We start from the raw sequence: 24443 nt of genomic DNA on the forward strand, positions 1-24443 counted from the left end.
GTTGTTTGCAAAACCAAAGCATCCTGTACATCACGAAAACAGAATCTGGAAAACTAATTACTTGAGGAGCCATTGAAGTAGCAAGTGTTCTGGCTGGAGGGAGAATCTGTCTGTCTGTCTGTCTGTCTGCGACAGGGTCTCCTGTAGGCTGACCTTGAACACTCTGTCTTCCTGGCACTTGTAATCTCCCAAATGCTGGGCTTACACAGCTCACTGAGAATATATGGTTTTGAAGAGATAATTACAGAAAAGGTATTGATTCTTTCTGTGTGGCCCAAAAGGCACCAAGCAGTAGGATCAATGGATAAACGTAGAGATGCCAATTTCAGCTGCATAAAAGGAATAATTAAACAGCAGAGGATGGGATAGGGTGTCTGGAGAAATATGTAGAAGTTACAAGCATTTTGTTGGTGATAATATGTGCGAGTGAAGGGTGGGGACAGAAGAGATCTTCAGAGGCTATATGTGAAAAACTTTTAAGGGTCTTTTTGAGTCCTTAAGAATCTGAGCTCTGTCTCATTATCTGACAATGTATACAGTATGTCTGTTTTCAGTGCCAACAGAGCAGTGTGGGCTTTGGACTTCTTAAGATGTGACCACGGGGCAGCCTTTCAGCTTGCTAATAGTGGAATAATCTGCTTTTCAATAGGATACACCAACTAATTCGTTTATTATTATTTATTTTGTTGTGGGGGCCCTGTGTACCATGACATGAGTGGGGGTCAGAGGACAACATGTGAAGTCGGTTTTGTGTTCACTGTGTGGATTCCAGAAATTGAGCATGTCTCAGTCACTGTTCTTCTGCTGTGAAGACACACTATGACCAAGGCAACTTATAAAAGAAAGCATTTAATTGGGGGCTTGCTTATAATTTCATAGGCGTAGCTGAAGATTTTCCTATATCCTGCCTGGTCCGCAGCCCCTCAGACCCAAGGCTTATATTAATTATAACTGCTCGGCCATTAGCTCAGGCCTATTACTGACTAGGTCTTACATTTAAGCTAACCCATTTCTGTTAATCTGTATGTTGCCACGTGTTCTGTGGCTTTACCTGTGTGCCATTACATGCTGCTCCCTGGACACCAGGCTGGTATCTCCTGACTGAACCTTCCTCTTCCCAGAATTCTCCTTGTCTGCTTATCCCACCTATACTTCCTGCCTGGCTACTGGCTAAACAACACTTTATTAAACCAGTGCACAGAAACATTATTCCATAACATATAGGTTTAGTCCATTATTATCATGGTGGGGAGCTTGTTGGCACACATGGTACTAGAGCAGAAGCTGAGACCTACATCCTGACCTATAGGCCCAGAGAAAAACCTCAAAACCCACCCCAGTGACACACTTCCTCCAACAAGGCCACACCTCCTAATCCTTTCAAATAGTGCCATTCCTGGTGACCAAACATTCAAATCTATGAGTCTATGGGGGCCGTTCTCATTCAAACCAAAACAGAATGTAAGTATCAAATGTGGCAGCTCACTGGGCACCTTTACTTGGTAAACCATCTTGTGGGCCTTAACTAATTCATTTTACAACTTCATTGTTCTCAAAAGATGTTCAAGAAACTGCCAACAGGGACAACAACAGACGTGCCAAAGTGGACAGGGGAGAGCCCACGTGGCCTCAACCTTCCTCAAAAACTATAGGCAACTAAAGAACTCTGAGAGCAGGAGAAAGTCTTCCCCAGGGAAGAGCACACCAACTGGTTGTCCAGTACCAAATGATCAGTCCTGAAAACACAGTAATATACAGACTGAGCAGGATATATCTGTGCACACAGACACACGCACATATGTGGATGCAGTAATAGTTCATGGAAAAAGAGGCCACAGATTTGAGGGAGCAGGGAAGGGTATATGATGGGAGGGTTTGGAGAAAGAGAAGGGAAGAGGGAAATTATGTAATTATACAAAATCTCAAAAATAAGAGTGTCCAAGAAACATAAGAAAATAAAAGTATACTACTCCTGTTTAGGCAGAGAAAGTGAGAAACTAGGCCTATGTACACACACACACACAAAACAAAAAAAATGTAGGGAAAACAGAATAATGAAAAGTGTTTCTATGTAGTGACAATATGAGTGACTTTTCATATTTCCTAAAATTTCTATAGAATATTATTTGCATAGAAAGAGATGTTTCAAATATACTGAAATGAAGACTGTAGGAGCTATAATGGAGCATATAGGAGCAAGCCACATGGTTGACTGGAGGTGAATTTGTTTCGTTTTGTTTGTTTGTTTTTGGGATAGTGTCTCATTCTGTATTGTAGGTACAGACGTTCACTTCCCTGTGTGGCTCTGGCTGGCTTTGAGCTTGAAACTCTCCTGCCTCAGTCTCTCTAGAGCTTGGGTTGCAGGCATGTACCATCCGGTATGGCTCTGGAGTGTATTTTATAATTTACATCTTGCCATCATTTGACTAAGCATGTGCTTTATTTTTTTATTGCACCTTACTAGTTTTTTAGTTCATGTTTTATTAACTGCAAGCTAAATGCTTACTCTTTAAAAAAATTTTTAAAATCTTATATCTATGTGTGCATTTACTTCTCATATTTATTAACTATGTGCAAGGAATATATAGAGACATTTACATAAATGTAAGTTTAGACATGAAAAAGCTATCGTCAAGAGCCAGAGCTGTGTGTGTTCCCCGTGCTTCTTCAAGAATTGTAACACTGTTGTTTCAGTTGAGTTAGTGGATTTTGTCTAAGGCCAATCACTAATTAACACAAACCAGTCATGTAGTTTGGTCATGTGTGCATTGGACTGTGCTACACTCACATGGCAAAACTAACTGGAAAATCCAAGTACTCATTGTTCAAGCGGGAGTGTTTTTGGTTTTTAAACCAGATTTAATGAAGGTCAATTTTTAAACTGATACAGGGGGGCACTTATAAGCATGAATTATGCTTAAATTGTAGGATAAGAAATTGCTATTTTTGGTTTTTTAATAAGAAAATAATTGTGGTTAATAGTGGTCATTTTAATTGTGATGATTTAATGGGCAGATCTGGTGAGTTGTCCCCTAGACATTTATCCTGTGCCCTGCACGTATCTATGCTTGAAACTTTCCTTCATAGACATCTGTACCACTGGACTCCTCCGTTCTTCCTTGGGGGAAGTCAGAGTATTCCATGACCAGTTACCCTGGTGGGTGGTGTTGCTCACTGACCTGGTCTGCCAGTCACTGGGAACTCTCTAGAGAACATAGCTCCTGAGATGTTCATCTATCACCAGGCCGGATTCTGAGGAAGAAAACGATTCAAGGCATTGGGAAGAGCTGCCCAGCAGACCGTAGCTAACTTGCTTCCATCCTGGGGCCCAGGGAGGCAGACAAGCCTGTGTGAACCCTACAAAGGGTGCACTGGGTAGAGCCAGAAGGTGGCAGACGTCCAGAGTGGACACCACCTAATCTAGATAATCTAGTCTATCCTAGTTGTTGCCTGGCTGACTTAGGAAGAAAAGCCAGAGCAGAGAAATGACTTCCGCACATGTAATGCAGTTAAAGTGGAGCCAGGATGCCTGGACTGGAACACGCTGAGCAAGCGCTCCTCCCAGGGGCTGCATCCCTAGCTGTCGAGGTTTTTGTTTGTTTGTTTTTTGTTTTGGGTTTTTTTTTTTTTTTTTAATTTTTAAAAATTTTTTTTTGCTGTGGGACATTTGCAACCCAGGCTGATCTTAAAATCTGAATATGTAGCTGAGGCTGGCTAGCTTTGAACTCTTTGACTTTCCTGTCTCTACTTCCCAAATGCTGGGGTTATAGGCATGCCTTACTGTGCACAAAGTTTTTTAGTGGAAGCCAACAAATGAGAGGTAACAAAGTGCAAGCCGAAACTCCTTACCAGCCGCAGTACTCGGGAGAACGGGCCCTCTGCCTCACCTGGGCAGCACAGTAGAATTGTTCCTGTAGACAGGGCTGCAGATGAGCCAGCCTTGAGGGTCTGAGAGGGCCATAGCCGGTACCGCCTCCCTCATCTGCGGTGTGGTGGTGAGGATGAGGGAAAAATGCTCTCCCCCTTACTCTACTGCCTCCAGCTGGCAAGGGAGCTGTCCCTCCCCCTAACCAGCTGTACCACCAGAAAATTGGACCCTGGACCTCGTCTGGGCAGCACAGTACAGCTAACCCTGTTGGCAGAGGTATAAGTGAGCCAGTTGTGAGCATGGGAGAGCTATCTCCATTATTCATCTGTCTTAGGGCATCATGGACAGGGGAAGAGATGCCTGCCTTCCCCCCATCAACGCCTGAGGCAGATTTATTTTTGTATATGAGTGCTCTATCTGTATGTATGCCTTTATGCCTGAAGAGGGCATCAGATCCCACTAGAGATGGTTATAAGTCACAATGTGGTTGCTGGGAATTGAACTCAGGACCTCTGAAAGAGCAGCTAGTGCTCTTAACCCCTGAGTCATCTCTCCAGCCCTGCATTATCTTTTCTTTAATTTTTTTTTTTTTTTTTAGTTATTTGCCATCTATTTGTGTATTTATTTTTGCAGATGGGACTGAGAATTGAACTTAGGCCTCGTACATGCTAGGCAAGTGCTCTACCACTGTGCCGCATACTCCCCTTTAAAATAATTACATTGCGTTCATTTATTGTGGGTAGGATGTCTTAGTTTTCTATTGCTGTGAAAAGACATCATGACCAAAGCAACTTAGAAAAGAAAGCATTAAATTGGGGCTTTCTTATAGTTCATGACCATCATGACTGGGAGTATGGTGGCGGGCAGGCAGGCAGGGATGGTAGCTAAGAGTTCATACATTGAGCCAACAACAATGCAAAAGCTCTAGCTAGGAACAGCTTGGCCTTTTGAAACCTCAAAGCCCCGCCCCATAGCACACTTCCTTTAACAAGACCACACTTCCTAATCCTTCCCAAACAGTTCCACCCAATGCAGACCAAATATTCAAATGTATGAGCCTGGGGGTGGGGAGAGGCAGGCATTGGAGTCACACGGCACAGCATGAGTGTAGAGGTCAGAAGACACTGACAAGCATTGGTCCCCTGCTTCTGCCACTTGGGTCTTGGGGATTGACGTCTACTGAGCTATTCCCTCACCATTTTCCCATCCACATTTTATTATTTACTTTTTTGAGATTTAAAAAAAAAGCTTAGCCAGGCGGTGGTGGCGCATGCCTGTGATCCCAGCACTTGGGAGGCAGAGGCAGGTGGATCTCTGTGAGTTCAAGGCCAGCCAGGTCTACAAAGCGAGTTCCAGGACAGCCTCCAAAGCTACAGAGAAACCCTGTCTCAAAAAAAACAAAAAACAAAAAACAAAGGTTTTATGTGTATGGATGTTTTGCTTACGTAGATGTCTATGTACAACATGAGTATAATGTCTGCATCAACTGGAAGAGGACTTAGGATCCCCTGGAACTGGAGTTACAAATGGATGTTAGCTGTCACATGGGTGCTGGGAAGCGAACATGGGTCTTCTGAAATAACATCTCCCCAGCCCTCCCACGTGTGTGTGTGTGTGTGTGTGTGTGTGTGTGTGTGTGTGTGTGTGTGTGTGCAAGCTCATGCGCACACACCACAATGCGCGTGTAGAGCTCAGAGAACAACAAACAACCCCAGATGTCTGTCCTTGCCTTCCACCTTATTCGAACAGTCTCCTGTTTGCCACAGTACAGTATGCCACTCTAGTTGGCTTTCCAGGCAGCCTTCTGCTCCTGCTTCCCTTCTCACCCTAGGAATGCTGGGATTACAGGCACTGCTGTGTCTGGCTTTATCTAGGTTCCAGGGATCTGAGGGCTGGCGTCCTCACACTGGCACAGCACGTGCCTTACCCACTGAGCCATTTCCCCAGGCCCATTTCTGGTTTGCCAAGACAGTGTAGTCCAGGCTGATCCCCCTTTGGAGCTGGAAATTGCCTTCAACTCTTGTCCTCCTGGGGTTACTGGTGCTCTTCACCATGAAGAATGCTTCCTAATGAAGGCAGGTTTAGGGAAGGTTTTTTCAGATGCAGGAGGGGGTCTCTGCTAAGGAGCATCATCCTTTTCCCTCTTTCTAGGTCTGACTTTGTTTCCAAAGTGGAAGGTGGCGCCCGCATGGGTCTCTGCTTCTTTTTTGTCATACGGTCTGTTTCTGACAATGAGGTCAGCTGCTGCAGAACTGACTTCCTTTGCCAAATCTCAGGTGGGAAATTCGAAGTCTTATTAAAAAAAAAAAAAAATCACAGAATTCCTTGGTGGTGTTGCAACTCCAAGGTAATTGGTTCCAAATATCATCTGTCTCCTTGCTTCCTTCTCCAAGTGCCGGAATGTAGAGTTGGGGAAACGTTTCCTTTGAGAATCCGTGCTGTCATAAACACAGTTGAGTTCAGTGATTGAGACCCAGGGTCATGACCCTCTGTCCTCCTGGTTTTAGTATTAGCTACAGGGCAGGTGTAGAGCACACAGCTCGACTGTATTTAGGACTGTCTTCTTTTTCTGCTACAAAGTAGCCAACTGCAGCTTTGTTTCCAGTGTGTTCTTCAGTGAGTGCTGAATGATGGGGTCACTCTGTTTCAGACCTCTTTGCTGTGCAAAGCTGCCATCCACGCCGGGATCATCACAGATGAACTAGGTGGTCCCATCAACCTGCTGCAGAGCAAAGGCATCAGTCATTATGAAGGAGTCCTGGCCAACGGTGTGCTCTCCAGGCAGTAAGTACTTTGCTTGTGTTCCGAGAGGAGAAAGTCCTGAGGCCGTAATCAGCTGACGGTTTTGAAAGGGCGGCAGGATGTGATGCCAAGTGGTAGTCAGCTGTGAAAGTATCTGTGATGGGGCTGGGAAGATGGCTCAGCAGTCAAGAGCACTTGCTGCTCTACCAGAGGAACAGAGTTCAGTTCCCACATTGGTAGCTCCCAGCCATCCATGATTCAGTTCGAGGGTATCTGATGACCTCTAGGGTATCTGACTTCTTTGGGCACCAGGCATGCACGTGGTCCATCTACGTGCATTAAGGCAAAGCACTCATACATATACTGTTAAGTTTCAAACGCTGGACTGAGCTGAAGTGCCTGTTTAACATCGTCAAAGCTGGACTTGGGTGTGCCAGGTTCTCCCAGCATCCCTCGGTCCTTACCTGTTACAGGATGTGGCTGGTATACCCTGCCCTCTACCCTGAACTCGTCAGCCCAGGGGCTGGGCTGCCCTTCCCCCAGATGCCCTTCCCTGACATTTTGGTTACCCTTCCCCGTATTCCTTTGGCCTCCTGGTTACAGTAACTGGTTTCCCTCACTCTCCTCCCCCTTCCCTCTCCCCATGCAGCCCAGCTCAGCCTGGTCATGTCCACTCTGCACTCTCCCAGACGTCCCTTCCTATACCTATACCCTTTATCTACAGTAAACTTTCTCCTCCACCGGACCTAGAAACAGCCATGCCCTTTCCTTTCCTTTTTATTTCTCCTTTTCACTCACCCCTTAAAAAATAAAATAAATAAATCTTTAAAAATGTTCGAGAGCCTCAACAGCGATTATAGTCCTTATGTGGAAAATAAATGTAGCGGTAAATGACATCCGGGTGTGCCGGCATAGAAGGTAACATGGCCTGAGCCCTGGTGTGAGCATTTCCATGCCCAGCTGCACCTGTGGGAGAGAATTAATGCTTTTGCTTTTGGGTTCTTTTTTTCTTTTTCTTTTTCTTTTTTTTTTTTTTTTTTGTTTTGTTTTGTTTTTCGAGACAGGGTTTCTCTGTAGATTTGGAGGCTGTCCTGGACTAGCTCTGTAGCCCAGGCTGGCCTCGAACTCACAGAGATCCGCCTGCCTCTGCCTCCCGAGTGCTGGGATTACAGGCGTGCGCCACCACCGCCCGGCTGCTTTCGGGTTCTTATACTTTCAGCAAATGGCTGGTTATCTTCAATTGTATCTAATGCTGAGGAAGACAGGAAACGGAAACAATATTGATAGAACCACAGAGTCCTCCCCGACCCAAAGATTTCTAGAGACTGTTTTTGAGGCGTAGAAAAGGCAGCAATAAATAAACAAATGCTGGCGATTGCTTTTATTATGTGTTTCGTGGGGGTGGGTGTGGAAATTGATTTCAGACAAGGCTTTGCGTCCATTCACACTTCCCCAAGAGTTCAGGAGACACTCGGAGCTGTGTTGAAGTGAGCGTAGGCTGCTCCAGAGTGTGGGTGCCCACACACGCGAGAGGGCAGTGGTGAGTGTGCTCTTGGAAATTCCAGATCCCCCACCCCCACCCCGCCCCTCTCACTCCCCCCTCTCCCATGTCCTCTGTCTGTCCCTGGAAATGTTTTACTATGATTGTGTTCTGGACAGGTTTCCACAGTTTTAGTCCCAAGAATGAGGCTCAGGACAGAAACCGCACACTCTTTGGGATCCACGAGTCGGAAGTGAATCAGGACTCTTGTATCTTGTCGCTCCACTCTCTGGCCGTACGATTTTGCACTAAGTCCCCTTCCTAATGATTGTTTTCTGCTGACTCTGAACACTACTTGGTCCTTCTCCCTCTATGGCCACGGTTCTGGGGTTACAGGTGTACACCCAGTTTAGTCAGTGCTGAAGATGGAACCCAGAGCCCTGTGCATGCTAGACAAGTACTTGACCTCCCAGCCACTCACAGCAACCCTGGATGTCTCTTGCACACAGAAAGCTCCAGACTGTTCTGTCATTGTGCTGGCTGGTTTTATATCAACTTGACCCAAGCTAAAGTCATATGAGAGGAGGGAGTGTCAGTTAAAAAAAAGGCCTCCATAAGACAGCATTATAGGCATGCCTTTGGGCCATTTCCTAATTAGCAGTTGATATGGGAGGGCCCATTCCATTGTGGGTAGAGCCATGCCTGCCTGGGCTGGTAGTTCTGGGGTTCTATTAGAAAGCAGACTGAGCAAGCCGGTAAGCAGGATTCCTCCATGGCCTTTTCATCAGCTCCTGCCTCCAGGTTCCAGCCCTGCCTGCTTGAGTTTTTGTCCTGCTGTCTTCAGAGTAAGCCACATAAACCCTTTCTTCCCGGACTTGCGTTTTGGTCATGGTGTTGGATCACACAGCAGTAGTCACTCTGACGAAGACAACCCTCATAAGAGTGTGGGCTGTCTTGCTTGGTAGAAATCATATTACAAGAACATATGGCTGGGAGGCAGAGGCAGGCAGATCTCTGTGAGTTCAAGGCCAGCCTGGTCTACAGAGCTAGTCCAGGACAGCCTCCAAAGCTACAGAGAAACCCTGTCTCGAAAAACAAAACAAAACAAAAAGATTGTATGGTGTTCCAGCATGTGGGAGGTTGAAGCAGGATTGCAAATTCCAGACCAGGCTGGGTTGTATATATCTAGACAGAATATATATATATGTATTTTGGGGGGGGGGTCAGAAAACCTGGGGGGCGGGGATCACATTATCAGTAATAGATAGGTTCCCGAGTTAGCATGAGTTTGATGAGTGTGATGTCATTTTGAGCAGGTCTATACATATAGTTTAACCAATGTGAGGGTCAAATAGAAATCCTGACCTCATGGGTTACCTTTTCAGAAAAGTGCATTCTACATTTTTGAAGGAAAACAAACAAAAAACACTTCAGAGGTTACAAGTAAACACTGGGTCTAAAATCCTTTTCCAGATTGTGGTTTTAGCCCAGGCTCCTGGGAGTGGGGTTTGGACAGAGACCTAGGGGTAGGAGAGAAGTTGGTTATGGGACCTTTATGACAGAGATCAGTCATGGATAGGGCCAAAGGGAGGAGCACAGCTTAGCGCGGACAGAGTTAAAGCTGAGGGATGATGCCGATGCTGGAGAGGAGTGGAGATGGTTACTGGCTGGTCCTGTTGGTAGCCAACAGGCTGGCTGGCAGGTGGCTGAGGAGAAAGAAAAACCGATTTCACACCTGGTGTGGAGGAGGTTACTGGTGGAGGCATTGTGATCTAAGATCTTGACAGACAATGCAAGCCCTGCGGGGTGTAATGCGCGAAAGAGTGTCCACTGAGGACAGGGTGTGAGCTGCACACAGCACCAGAGGCTTGGGCTTGGTGCTCCCCACTGCCATGAGATCCCACACACACCAGAGGCTTGGGTTCAGTGCTCCGACCGCCATGAGGTTTTAACAATGAAGCGATTCTTTTCTCAAAGATAATTTTTTTGTTTTGTTTCAAAAAAGGGTCTCAGTCCAGGCTAGCCTGCAACTTGCATTTGCCAACCTGATCTTGAATTCTGTTTCCTCTTCTCCAGCTTTCGGGTCAAGGGCATGCACCACCATGCTCAGCAGGATGCTTCTAGAAGCTGATGTCATCACTAAAATAAATGAAATTATACCACATATATACTTTTTCTTTTCTGCCTTTTTTTTTTTTTTTTTTCCCTGACGGTTTCCCTGCATAGCTCTGCATGGCTTGAAACTTGTTGTATAGACCAAGCTGGTTTTAGACTCAGATCTGTTTGCCTTTGCAACAATTGAGTGTTGAGATTAAAGGTGTGCACTACCACACCCAACTAATACATAAGTGTGTGCATACACTACACATACTTAAGATTTTTATCCTATTTTTTTTATATGTATGAGTGTTTTGCTTGCATGCATATATGTGCACTATATGCATGCCTCATGCCCAAAGAGGTCAGAAGTCAGTTACGGATTGATTGTGAGCCACCAATTGGGTGCTGGGAATTGAACCCAGGTCCTCTAGAAGAGCAACCAGTGCTCTTAACTACTGAGCCATCTCTCCAGCCCATCCATATATTTTTAGGTTTATATCTATCTCAAACCTTGGAACATTACATTTTATATACTGCTTGTGATAAATCTGATCGTTTAAACAGTGTGCTGTCAACCTTTGACTCTTCAGCCCGCCTGATCTTTGACTTTTGAGGGTTTTCTCTGTGTGTCTGTTGAAGCTTGGGTGCTCTTTCAGAAGAACTAAGGCTCTCTCGCCTAGACTTGGCTTCCAGTGCTTGGCCTGTTTTTGTTTATGTCCGAATGCTTCATTTAAAAGAAAGCAGGGTGACAAAGTTTAATGTGGACTGCCTGGGTTTTGTTTTACTTTGAAGAGAAATATTAAAATGGTGGGCTTAAAAGTAGGTTTTGGGTTGGGGATTTAGCGCAAGGCCCTGGGTTCGGTCCTCAGCTTCGAAAGAAAAAGAAAAAAGAAAAAAAAAGGTAGGTTTCATTCTCTCAATCACCCGTGTAGCAATTAGACCTAATGCATAAATGTAATTTTCATGTCGCAGGGCTGTACTTCCTCCCTGATCCTTGTTCTGAGCAGGGAGTCGGCTGTATGCTAAGCCAGTCTCCTCTACTTGTTTAGATCCCAAATCTTCAGGGAGCAGCTGTTTTTATCTGTGAAGTCTTGCCCTCGGGGAAACACCGTACATTCGGTCATTGAACTTCGGTTCCCACACACGATTGTTTGGTGTTCAGGAAGAAAACAGAGAAGGAAGCGCTGCAGCTTGAGGAAGAAGGGGTCCCTAAAGTAAATATCCAGACTCTTCTGGGATTCATCCGGGGGTCAGGCCACTTCCTCCATCTGAGGAGACCAGAATGGAATCAGGAAGAGGGACTGATCTCATCCCAAGGAGGAGGCTCTGACCATCAGAAGGGGAAGCCTTCCTTTGTGTTTACCTTAAGTTGTTCCAGACTGTCTATCTCTGGAGCCCAGAGGGAGAGGGAGGCTTCTTATTCCTGTAATTTGGTGGAATTCGTTCATCTCGTTGTGGTGCCTCGGAGCCCTGCCCTCCCTTGGGTGGTGGTTTTTAAGGAGAAGGTTTGTCTGCTCTTAGTGTGGCCTTGTCCCATTTGGTTAGATAGAGGGAAGTGCGCCTCAGAGGCCATCTGATAATGAAAGAAAGCCAGGCAGAGAGCTGTTAGCAGAACCCTCCCTCAGGCCTTCACCTTTTATAAAAATATCTCAGTGCATTTTAAAATTGTGAGTGGTGTGCATGCACATAGATACCTTAAATTCATGTGGAGGTCAGAGGGCAACTTGTAGGAGGTGTGGGTTTCAGAGAGCCCATTATCCACTGAGCCGTCTCACGGGATTCATATCTTCACGTTCAAAAGTTATCCTTCTATACTTACTCTCTCCAATTGACACAACAAAATCAAAGCGAATGTTCTAGTGCCTCCCGGCAGTGTAGGCAGACATAGGTGTTTGTGTTGTAGCACGTAGTTGATGTGATCTTTCGGGGGTGTGTGTGGGGGGGCACATTTCCAATGGAGTTCTTAGTTTGGGACATTAGGAGAAAGAAAATGGAAATACCAGACAAAAGGGGGTGGGCTCTTGATAAATACTAAAAACAAGGGGGTTGAAGAGATGGCTCCGTGGTTAAAAGCACTAGCTGCTCTTCCAGAAGTCCTGAGTTCAGTTCCCAGCAACCACGTGATGGCTCACAACCATCTGTAACGAGATCTGGTGCCCTCTTCTGGTGCAAAGGTGTATATACAGATAGAGCACTCATATATACATAAAATAAATAAATCTTTAAAAAAAAAAAAAAAAACTACTGTAAGACCCAGTTATGTCTGGGCATAAAACCAAAGGACTTTTTACCAGCATATCACAAAGATACCTGCATGTCCACACAAAAGAGTTTTGTTCAGGATAATCATGGGGCATTTGCAGGAGAATGGAACCAGAGATCATCACATTATGCAAGAAAAGCCAGACCTGGGAAGATAAACATCATCATATTTTTCTCTCGTGTACAGAATCTAGATTAATATAATATCTGGGTGTGGTATGGTGCATGCCTCTAATACCAGAACTCAGGGGCCTAGGGCAGGAGGACTGTGGCAAGTTTAAGGTTAGCTTAGACTACCATGGTGAGATCTAGGAAGGCCTGGGCTGTATAACAAGAGTTTAAAAATAATAGCAGCCAAGCAGAAGGGGACTGGGCTGCTTGAGTTTTCTGTGGCACAAGATGGTGTGATCTGGGAGAGGGGGCCTCAGTTAAAGAATTGCCTCTGTTAAGTTGGTTTGTGGGCATGACTGGGGTATTTTTCTCGCTTGCTGATTGATGTGGCGATGGGTAAGAAAGCAGGCTGAGCCAGCCAGGAAGCAGCATACCTTCATGTCCTCTACCTCAGTTCTTGCCTGCAGGTTTCTGTCTTGGGGTCCTGCCTTGGCTTCCCTGGGTGATGGAGTGTGATCTAAGAGTTATAACATGAAATAACCCTGCTCCCCTTCCAGATGGTGTTTGCCCCAGTAATTAATAGAAAGCACTCTAGGGTAGGTAACTCTTCAGTTTGGGGAGGCCATGGAGAGTTTGGAATGAGGGTGATGGGGATTAAATACAATCAGAGTAGCCTTGTGTACATGTGTGAGAATGTCTCTGTTGAATGCAGTTTGTACAGTTAACCCTTACTGTTAGGAAAGGTCATGTCTCTGGGCCTGGCCTTTGTCACCTATGTTTTATTTTTTAAATTTACTTATGACAGTTAGCTTATCTGTAAGACACTGATGAGAATGCTAACAGGAAGCTGGCAGGATTGTGATCCTCACTGCCTGGGGTGCTGGTGGGTGTGTGAACCCCACAGGGCAGTGCTGTGCTCGGCTCCAACAGCTAATGAAGCGACTCACGTGCCTCTATTTGTCTTTATTTCAGTGGTTCCCTGTCGGAAAAGCGTTTTCTGTTTACCTCCACCGGTAAGGATCATTACTGTTTCAGAGTCTTCCGTGCGAATTTAGTCCTGCAAAGCCCACAGGTTATGGAGTTCAAGAATTTTCTGTTTTGTTTTATTTTCTTTTTATCCTTGGGTGGTAATCCTCTTTTTATCCTTGGGTGGTAATCCGTGTTCTGTACCCAGATAATAGGTTTCTCAGCCAACCTAGTAAGCCACATCAAGCCTAATTGAAAAAGTAAAAGAACAGGTTTATTTCAGCAAAGCAACTCCTGGGTGGGTTCTCCAGTCCCAGAGATGGGGCAGGAGAAGCCACGTGCCTGAACTAAAGCAGGGAGATTATATAGCCTGTAGTGGAGGGATGAAGACATGTCCGCCACAAGCGGGGTTTGTGCCCAGTATTGTCAAAGCTGGAATGCTTCGGCTGCAACAGGAGAGGAAGTTGCAGTGGTCACCAGGAATGTGGAACCGAGCTTTTTGGCACCTTTTCTTTGTTGGAGATTATCTGAGCAGGCAGAGTTGAGAGAGAGAGAGAGAGAGAGAGAGAGAGAGAGAGAGAGAGAGAGAGAGAGAGAAATGGGGCTTCCTGATCATGCAAGGGCGACCTGGAGGTCCCAGCCAAACAGGTGGTACTGGGTCTGACCTACCACAAGGTAGAGGCAAAAGGATCAGGAGTTCAAGATCATCCTCAGTTTTGTAGCCAGCCTGGGCTACCTGAAACCCACTCTGAAAAAAACAGAGAGTAGTAAACATGTGTATGTACACACACACACATCATAATAAGCAGTAACATACACTATACCATACCATACATTTTTCATTTAACTTTGAATTATGAGTATTTTCTAAATTGCTATATATGGATATGCCATAATTAACCATTCCCCTCCACAGTATTTAAGTTGTCAGATTTTCCTGAAATTTTACTCTTATGAATGACAGCACTGGAATTTACCTGTATTTTATATCCATCTGAGTTTTTTTTTTTAACCTCTTGTTCATGAACTATACATTGCTACTTTGGTTGTTGTTTTTTTTGAGACAGGGTCTCATTATATAACCTTGGGTGGCCTGGCATGAGCTATATAAACCAGGCTGGGGCTGGGCTTGAACTCACAGAGATCCACCTGTCTTTGCCTCTCCGGTGCTGGGATCAAAGGCATGCACCACCATGCCGGGCTAACATTTTTACTTCCGATTGTCCTTTATTTTCTCCCCAAGGATCACCAGGAAAGGTGCCAAGTGATATATATCCTCCGTTGTTTACAGTTTCCACAGCCAGGGGCCTGTTCGGGGACAGGCTTGCCTCTTCATGCGAGGGCACACTAAGAATAGCAGAGAAGCTGACGTTTTCAGTAGCAGACTGAAATGCTGCTTGAGGATATCAGGCTGCATTTCCTCTTCACGGAGGCTCTGACAGTGAGAGCCCCTGGCTCCCCGGGCTTAGTGACCTGTCAGAGCCCCCCAAGCTGTGGAAACTGAGTGTGAGAGCTTTGCTGGGGGCCCTGCATGCAGCTTTCTCCCTTCAGCTGTCTTAACCTGAAGCCAGCAAGAAGCTCGTCCTAGGAGCGTGGAAAGCTGCCCTTCTCGGTGGAGGAACACTTTGATTTTTCTAGACTTGGCTCAGAGTGTACATCATCCCCCTTTTACTTTGTCACACCGTAAAGGCCGAGCATAGTCATTTTCCCTGTGCACAAAGCAGTTTTGCTTATTGAGTTTTATTTGGGGGCTTTTTGAGGCAGGGTTTCCATGTGTATCCTTGGCTGGCCTGAAACCCACATAGATCCTCCTGCCTCTGCCCTCCAAGTGCTGGGGTTAAAGTTGTCCACCCCTGCACCCAGCTCTGAAGCACTTTTCCATCCTGAGTTTTGCTTGTAGGTGATTTGTGTTGTAACGGGGTGGCTTTCTCATTCTAGGAATGAATATCACCACCATGATTATTCCATCCGTGGCCCTCGTTACCCTCCTTCTGGCTGGAATGGGGGTCTTTGCAGTTTTCAGAAAGTATGTGACTCGACACCTCTTCATTTCTTCTCTAATTACCTGTATGAACAGTGTGTTAGCTAACGTCTCTCATCACTCTGACGGCCTAAGGAAGGCCGGTGTTGGCTCACAGTTTGAGGACACACAGTCTGTTACTCTGGGGGAGGCATGGCGGCAAGAGTGTGAAGTAGCTGTCACATCCCACCTGCAGGCAGGAGCCAAAGAGATGGATGCCAAGGCCTGGCTCTTTCTCCTTTTCTTTTCCTCTGAGACCCCAGCCTGTGGAATGGTTCCACCCCCAATTAGGGTGGACCTTCCTGTCTCAGTTAGGCCTTCCTAGGCTCAAAGACACCCTCATGGACAAACCTAGAGGTGTTCTCCCATAGCCAGGCTAAATCCCATCAAGTTGACAATACCAACACATTCATAAATCTCAAACGTTTCCACCTCTGGTAAATGTGCCTTAAAGAAGCAGTATGACTTCTTTAGAGATGAAATGTTCGCTTATATTTTAAAAATAAGTTGGGTCCTGATGTTGGCATAGAAATATCCAATGCTATGTTCTAAGCAGTTCTCATCGCATAGAAGCTTCTATAAAGGCTTCCCACATGAGTCAACATCTGGGAGCTGACATACTCCTTCTGAAGTCTCCCTTGTCCTCCCACCCATGGAAAGTGTTAAGAAGGAGGACCTGGGGCCTGGGTTCAGCTCCCACCCATGTCACCAAACAACCCAACACCATCTGCTCTGGCTGTTTTTTTCATTTGTAGAACAAAGACATTCACCATGATGGATACTGAATCTTTTCTAGAACCCTTATATACCATTTTTATTATTATGACAAACGTTAGAAGGTGGTTTTAAACCAATGTAGAAAATGTTCTCTTTTTCCATTTTAAACAGCTTTAGAACTTATAAAAATGTGCATTAGTATGAGTAGAATGCTGAATCACTCTACACATTCAACATAACTGATAATGTTAATTGCTTTTAAAGGCACCTATAATTTGTACTTTATAGAAAATAGTACATAAAAGTGATCATTACTTAAGGGTTTTACTGGTGTCCTGAGCCACTGAGAAAATCAAATAATGATACAGTACACAAAATAAAATTAGTATCAATGAAAACATTGTGACCTTAATTATAAGATATATTTACATATGATCCTATATGTACACATGGCTTTGTAAACGTATGTCAGCTTCTAGTTCAGTCTTCAGAACACCCTGTGAGGTAAGTACTATTCTGATATTCATATTATATGAAGAGACAAGGTGGATAGGTTGGCTTGTGAATATTTAGTAGGACTTTTTGTCTTAATAGGAAGAAGAAGAAAGGAAATCCATATATATCAGCTGAGGCTCAGAAAACAGGTTGGTCAAAACCTCCATCTTCAGTTTTATTCTGTCTTTAAGGAAAGGGGCAAGACCGTTAATTAGTCAGTGCATTTGTAGGACTGGTGATAAAGCTTAGTGGTAGAATGCCTGGCTAACATGTGCAAGGTTCTGGGTTCCATACCCTGTAAGCCCATTTATCTGTGGGTGCTGTGTTCCAAGACACCAAAACTGTAGATAGAACTAAATAATATATATATAGAAAGTTTTGACATGCACAGCTCTGATAGAGTGTAGTTTATATATTAGCCAGTGGGAGATTAACAAGCAGCTAAATAATAATGGAATAGGACAATTATAACGTACTGTGTGTTGTGTGTGATAAAATAATCTTTAAAAAGAGCAATTTAAAGGAGAGGAGTTGTTTACATCCACAGTTCAAGGTACAGTCCATCATGGTGGGAAGTAGGAGATAGCGGGAACTTGAAGCAAACTGGTTACATTGCATCCACGATGGACGAGCACGGAGAGGTGAATGTAAGCTGCTGCCCAGTTCTCCCTCTCCAGTTACAGTTCAGGATCCCAGGCGGTGTGTGGTCCCATCATGTTGGGTGGGTATTCCCACCTCTGTTAATACAGACAAGATAATCCCCCTCACCAGACACCCATTTTCCAGGTAAATCTAGAGTCTGTCAAATTGCCCATCACCCTGGAGTAGCATATAGCAGGTGGATACACCAGACCGGGGGGTGGGGGGTGGGGCCTTACAGGCAGCATTGCACACAAATTTATTCTTCTTCTAAGAACAGCATGCCATTTAAAATATGAATTACTTCTGGAATTTTTCCATTTAGTCTATCTTGTACTTCTGAGTGTTTATGCCACCAGATCTGTATTCAGCATGAGCCCCCTCCCATTTACACTCTTCATTTCTGTATGTGTCCTGAAGATTAGATCACCACATACGCTGTCTGTCATCAAGGAGATGTGACAGCAGCCCTGCCAGTGAACTGAGCATTGCTTGGCCTGGGTTCTGTTCTTAGAATCAAACATAATAAGTAAAGACAGGACTAGTGAGATAGCCGGATTTGATCCCTCAACCCACATAATGGTGAAAGAAGAGAATTGACTCCAGAAAGCTGTCCTCTGACCTCTGCACAGACCATGGCATGGGCGCGCGCGCACACACACACACACACACACACACACACACACACACACACACGAACGCGCACAGATACACACTCCATACACTGGTCCATAATAATGACCACAATTAATAAAAACATTCACGCATGAAGTATTTTCAGACCTCTGTTTGGCACAGCAGGATTGAACCATGGTAGACAAGAGCTCTACCACTGAACGACAGCCCCCCCCACATACACCTTTTCACTTTTTATTTTAGATAGGGTCTCACTAAGTTTCCTAGGCCAGTCTTGCACTCACTTTGTAGCTCAGGAAGGCCTTGAACTTTTCTTTTTTCTTGCCTGTCTGAGCCTCCTGAGTAGCTGAAGATTATAGGACTGTGCAAATAGACCTGTCCTCTTCCAGCATTTCTCAGACCACAGCTCACTCACTGCTGTATCCGCTTTTTCTTTCTTCCATTGGTAGTTTCCTGTGTCTTTGAGATAGTGTCTCAGTGTGTAGTCCAGGCTTAACCTTGAACTCACTATAAAGCCCGAGCTAGCCTTGGCATCCTTAGTGCTGGGATTATAGATGAATACCACCGACCTGTGTCCTAAGAATTCTCCAGAACACACGCATGATCCATTCCCAGCAAATACAGCGGAGGCCTGAAGATGCTGAGAACAGGCTGAGTCTAAACAGCAGCTCTGTTGTCTCCTGTGGGTACCAGTCTTACGTGAATGATGGAAAGCTGGGCCCATAAGGCTCCAGAGTTTGGAGGCTATACCCGTTTTTATGTGTTTGGGTGTTTTGCCTGTCTGCATATATGTCTGTGTTCTACCTCCATGCTGGGTGTCCATGGAGTCCAGAAGAGGGTGCCGAATCCCCTGGCACTGGAGTTACAGATGGTTGTGAGCTGCCATGTGGGTTACAGCAATCAAAACAGAGTGCTGGAACCACTGGACCACCTTTCCAGTCCACAAATCCATTTAACACCATCAGTGGGAGCTGGGCGTGGTGGTGGCACATGCCTTTAATTCTAGCACTCAGGAGGCAGAAACAGGTGGATCTCTGTGAGTTCAAACTCGGTCTACATAAGGAGTTCCAGGACATCCACAGCTATACAAAGAGACCCTCTTTCAAAATAAATAAATAAATAAATAAATAAATAAATAAATAAATAAATAAATAAATAAATAAAACCATCAGTAGATACATGTGGATCTCTGTGAGTTCAAACTCGGTCTACATAAGGAGTTCCAGGACATCCACAGCTATACAAAGAGACCCTCTTTCAAAATAAATAAATAAATAAATAAATAAATAAATAAATAAATAAATAAATAAAACCATCAGTAGATACATGTGGATCTCTGTGAGTTCAAACTCGGTCTACATAAGGAGTTCCAGGACATCCACAGCTATACAAAGAGACCCTCTTTCAAAATCAATCAATCAATCAATCAATCAATCCATCAGTAGATACATATTGAAGGGTTCATCTCACCGTGCCATGCTCAGCACACACAACTAACGAGCTATGGCCGTTCAGTTTATCAACATCCTACAAGAGACTGAATTCAGATACATGGAGAACACATAGGGTATGTGAGTTACATGTCTGATGCATTGTTTCATCTTCCCTTTGTTTCAGGATGTTGGAAGCAGATTAAGTATCCCTTTGCTAGGCATCAGTCGACCGAATTCACCATCAGCTATGACAATGAGAAGGAGATGACACAAAAGTTGGATCTTATCACTAGTGACATGGCCGGTGAGTGTCATACCCCAGGGACAGTGCTCTTAGGAGGCTCTGCTTGTGCGAGACAGGAAACAGGACAGCGGTAAGGCTAAGATCTTTTATTATAGCAGAAGTGTGCTTTTTTTTTTTTTTCTTCTGTACTCTGTGCAGAATTCCAAGCTGACACTGAGATATTAGTCAATAGTCCCTCGAGCTGAGTTGAGTACCTCTATAGGGCACAGAAGGACACAGAGGGTGAAGGCCCATAGCACGCACGGCTAGTCTCTGGAAGCTCCTCATCTGTTTGCTACCTGGGTTTTTATTAAAGTACTGGAAAAGAGGGTCAAAAAAGACTAATTGAATGATGAACTAATACATCTCCTGCCTTTGAGCAGAAGGAGCTACATTGAGGCCCTGTCAGTCACAATGGCTCAGTGTCCCTGAGAAAGCATCACCATGTCTTCTCTTCCAGTTTTATTTCTTGACTGTTCATCTTCTTCAGAGTGACCTCAGACTGCTAGCATGTGGGTTCTGAGTGAGACTTCCACAGCCCGTGATCTGACAGAGGGTTTAACACAGTACAGACTAGGTACAGCTTCAAGTCCTGACTTCACTGCTGATTGCTGTGTGAGTTGAGAGAGGTCACTTGGTTTCCCTCTGTTTTGTGTCCTGCTGTAACATGGACTGACAGTCTTACCTCATGTCTAAAATGATTTGAATTATTTCACCATCTCAGGAGAGCCTTGGCACCCAGTTAGGCCTTCTTTCATTATCCGGACACTCATCACTAAGCCCAGAGCGATTGCTTAGTTCTTCCTTCCCTTAACCCACCTCAGGTCCTTAATTCCCTTGCCACATCAGACTGTCTTCATAGTTGTTTCTTCTCCTCTGGATTAGTCAGAGTTCTCTAGAGTAACAGAACTATAGAATGTGTGTGTGTGTGTGTAGGGAAAGGATTTAAATAGCTTACCGGCTATGGTCTAGCTAGTCCAACAATGGCTGTCTACCACTGGAAAGTCCAAGAATCCAGTGGTTGTCCAGTCATGAGGGTCTTCAGCTGGCCTTCAGTACACACCGGAATCCTGAAGAAGTAGGCTTTAATGCCAGCAAAGGGATGGACTTGCTAGTGAGAGCAGGCAGGCTAAGAGAGAGCCAAGTTGCCTTCTTCCATGTCCTTTATCTAGGTTACCTATAGCTAGAGTTTTCCTGCCTGGCCCACAGTCAGGACAAATCTCTTTCACCCGCCAGTCCCGCATCTGCTCAGACCCAACCAAGTAAACACACAGAGACTTATAGTACTTATAAACTGTATGGCCGTGGCAGGCTTCTTGCTAACTGTTCTTACATCTTAAATCAACCCATTTCTATTAGTCTATAAGTTGCCACATGGCTTGTGGCTTACTGGTATCTTAACATCGTCTCGTGGTGGCTGGCAGCGTCTCTCCGCCTCAGCCTTCCTCTTCCCAGAATTCTCTTCTCTGCTTGTCCCAGCAATACTTCCTGCCTGGTAACTGGCCAATCAGCATTTTATTTATACAGAGGGATACAGCAGCTGCCAGCAGAAGGTGTGGACTGGATTAAAGGTGGATCTTCCCACCTCAAAGATCCAGATTAGAAGTGGGTTTTCCCACACCAAATAATTTAATTAAGAAAGAAAATCCCTCACAGGTGTGCCCAGCCATTTGGGTTTTTACTTTATTAAGTCTAGATGTAGTCAAGTTGGCACAAAGAGTTGGTCACATTGGTCATCACACCGTCTTTTTTTGTGTTAACATCCACATCCAAACTTTACAAAGGCCACTTTGGAAGTCACTCCTAGCTGGGCCCAATGGCCGACTCCTATAATCCCAGTACAGGATCCCAGGAGGAGCCTGAGTTCAAGGTTGTTCTCCACCAATGTAACAAATTAAAAAGCCAGCCTGGACTCCATGAGACCCACCTCAAATAAATAATTAAAAGTCACCCCTAAACTGGGCACGAAGTTGCACACCTGTAATCCCAAAACACCAGAGGCTGAGGACAAGAGGATCACAGATTCACGTCTAGTTGGGGTTACACAACAAGACCCTGCCTATAAATACATAAGTAAATGCCTCTGCTTTACAAAACATTTTCCCCTAACCAATGGCTCCTGTCTCCAAGGTTCGGTGGCCCTTTGCGGCTCCCTGAAGCAGGCAGTATGGTAGTTTAAGCTCCAGCTGCAGCATCTGACTTGGCATTTCCTATCTCTCATGCAGCCTGAGACTCTTTAGTCACCCCACGGAGAGTTGAGTGGAAGGGAAAGTCTATTCTGTGACCCGCTAACTCGCCCTTGTGTTGGCTGGTGCACTAATGATGCTTGCTCATCTGGTTTCAGATTATCAGCAGCCTCTCATGATTGGCACTGGAACAGTCACAAGAAAGGGCTCTACCTTCCGGCCCATGGACACAGACGCTGAGGAGGCCAAGGTGAGCGCTGAGGCCAGTGGCCACTACGACTGTCCTCACCGCCTGGGCCGCCACGAGTACGCGTTGCCCTTGACACACTCGGAGCCGGAGTACGCCACGCCCATCGTGGAGCGGCACCTGTTACGAGCCCACACCTTCTCCACGCAGGATGGCTACCGAGTCCCGGGGCCCAGGCCCACTCACAAACACTCCCTTTCCTCCGGAGGGTATCCCCCTGCCGCAGGGGCCACCCAGAGCGAAGGCTACCAGAGGCCAGCAAGCCCCAAGCCTGTGGGTGGTGGCTACGACAAGCCTGCTGCCAGTAGCTTCTTGGACAGCAGAGACCCCTCCCCTCAGTTGCAGGTGACTCCTGGGGTGAACGATGGTTACTCGGCACCCAGAAACGGTCTTGCACCCCTCAACCAGATGGCCATGACTGCTCTTTTGTGAACCCAATGTGAAAAAAGCCTGCTGTGGTACTGAGCGTGCTCTGCTGTGAGTCACTGGAAGGAGTATGTGCATGGATCCTAGAGACAACCTCACTCACTGTTTACAGAAACTGTGCAGCTGGTCTTGTTCCGACCCTTCCAGCAGACCCGGTTGCTTTCTGTTGTGCTAGACTAAGGAGACCTTCCTCATTTCTCCAACTGTGATGCTGTGCTGTAAAATGTGCAATTTGTACAGTCGTATTTAACGTGGATTAAAGTAAGGAAGTCTGTGGTGGTTTTCTACACCGGGGTTAAGGAGAAAACTCGGGATTTGCAGAGATGTGGTAGTACATGTTCATGTTTCCCAGTGTGTTTGGTTATCTGACACTGTTAGCAGCAGGTCTGTTAAAAAAACAAAACAAAACAAAACAAAACAAAACAAAAAAAAACCTATCTGGTTGTGGTGGCTCATTTCCTTTTTGATAAACTAAAAGCATTTTTTGATACTCCTCCTGGAAGAAATGAAATTACTTGAAATATGAAAAGCACACAGGGATAGGTTCGTTCACTTTCATGGCCATAGATTTATGCAAGCAAGCACTCCACAGCAGCTGCTGCCTGCTCCCTTCTGTGAGGGCAGTCCAGTGTCCTGGGGCCTGTGTGGGACCCAGCTGTACCCCGAGGGACCTCATTCTCTAAGGGAAGGGCCTGGTCCTAATGCACAGTGTTCATAAGCAAATCTGCCTCTCCAGGGTGCTGGGACTCAAGGCAATCCACCACGCTTTCTCTCCACATCTTACAATGAAGGTGGCGGAACAGCTGTGGCTTCGGGAGACTGTCAGGTATTTCTAAACCTCAGATTAAACATGTAGCTGAGCTCAGAAGGCCTACTTCTCACAACTTTCTCCAGAAACAGTGCATGTCGGCGACTTCCATTACCCCTGGGAAACAAACGTTATTTGAAATGTGTTCTTACGCGCGTCTTAAGTAGAGATTTCCAGTGGCGGGCTGGTAACTGAACCAGTAGTGTAAGAAAGCTGTTTTCTCCTAAATATGTGATTATACTCATAGAGTAGCCCAGGTCTCGGCTGTACCTCATGTTCAGTGTTGTTCTCCCTGAGATGGCTTTGTGAATTAACTGGGAGATTTAACCTCTTTTGCCAAAGAGGAAAAAGTATGTGTCTTGTTTGTTAATAGAAACTATGGACCAAAAATCCTTTCCTTAAAAACTGTATTGTAACCCTATTTCTATGACTGCCATTTTCTATGAATTATATCTGTGCTAAAATAGGGCGCTGAAGGGTAATGGCAGACTACCTGGTTATAGTGGAGGAGAAACCATTTGCTTTATGGAGTTTACATGATTTTGTGTGTGTACTAATTGTAGTAAACTATGCCAAATCATACAGCCCCCGAATTCTCATTGGGCTCCTGCTTGCTGGGCTAGTGAGAGGTTCACCCTGTAACTGGATTCCCCTAATTTGGTTTGCAACTTTATTTATTTATTTATTTATTTTTTTATTTCAGGCTCTAATGTAGCCCAGGATGGCTGTCAGCTCTCAGTGTAGCCTTGGATGACCTTGGATTTCTGATCCTCCTGCCTTTGCCTCTCAAGTGCTGGAATTACAGATGTGCACCCTCACATCTGTTTTTTGTTTTGTTTTGTTTTGGGTTTTTTCTTCTTTGTTGGTTTGGTGTTTGTTTGTTTGTTTGTTGTTGTTGTTGTTGTTGTTGAGACAGTTTTCTGTGTGTAGTTTTGGAGCCTGTCCTGGAATTCACTCTGTAGCCCAGGCTGGCCTCGAACTCACAGAGATCCACCTGGCTCTGCCTCCTGAGTGCTGGGATTAA

The 24443-nt window shown here is 45.3% G+C and overlaps 1 protein-coding gene across 1 annotated transcript in view; it reads left to right on the forward strand.

Moving 5' to 3' along the window:
- Positions 1-24210, forward strand: part of Dcbld1 (discoidin, CUB and LCCL domain containing 1) — an 81218-nt gene extending 57008 nt beyond the window's left edge. Inside the window, exons 6-11 of the mRNA XM_036169345.1 lie at positions 6519-6652; positions 13536-13576; positions 15468-15555; positions 16861-16910; positions 19654-19773; positions 22097-24210. Coding sequence (XP_036025238.1) covers positions 6519-6652; positions 13536-13576; positions 15468-15555; positions 16861-16910; positions 19654-19773; positions 22097-22617 — 954 coding nt within the window. The 3' untranslated portion in view covers positions 22618-24210. The remainder of the gene's footprint in view (positions 1-6518; positions 6653-13535; positions 13577-15467; positions 15556-16860; positions 16911-19653; positions 19774-22096) is intronic.
- Positions 24211-24443: the final 233 nt, after the last annotated feature.

This window comes from Onychomys torridus, chromosome 19 (assembly GCF_903995425.1).
Source record: "Onychomys torridus chromosome 19, mOncTor1.1, whole genome shotgun sequence".
In the NCBI taxonomy this organism is placed as follows: Eukaryota; Metazoa; Chordata; class Mammalia; order Rodentia; family Cricetidae; genus Onychomys; species Onychomys torridus.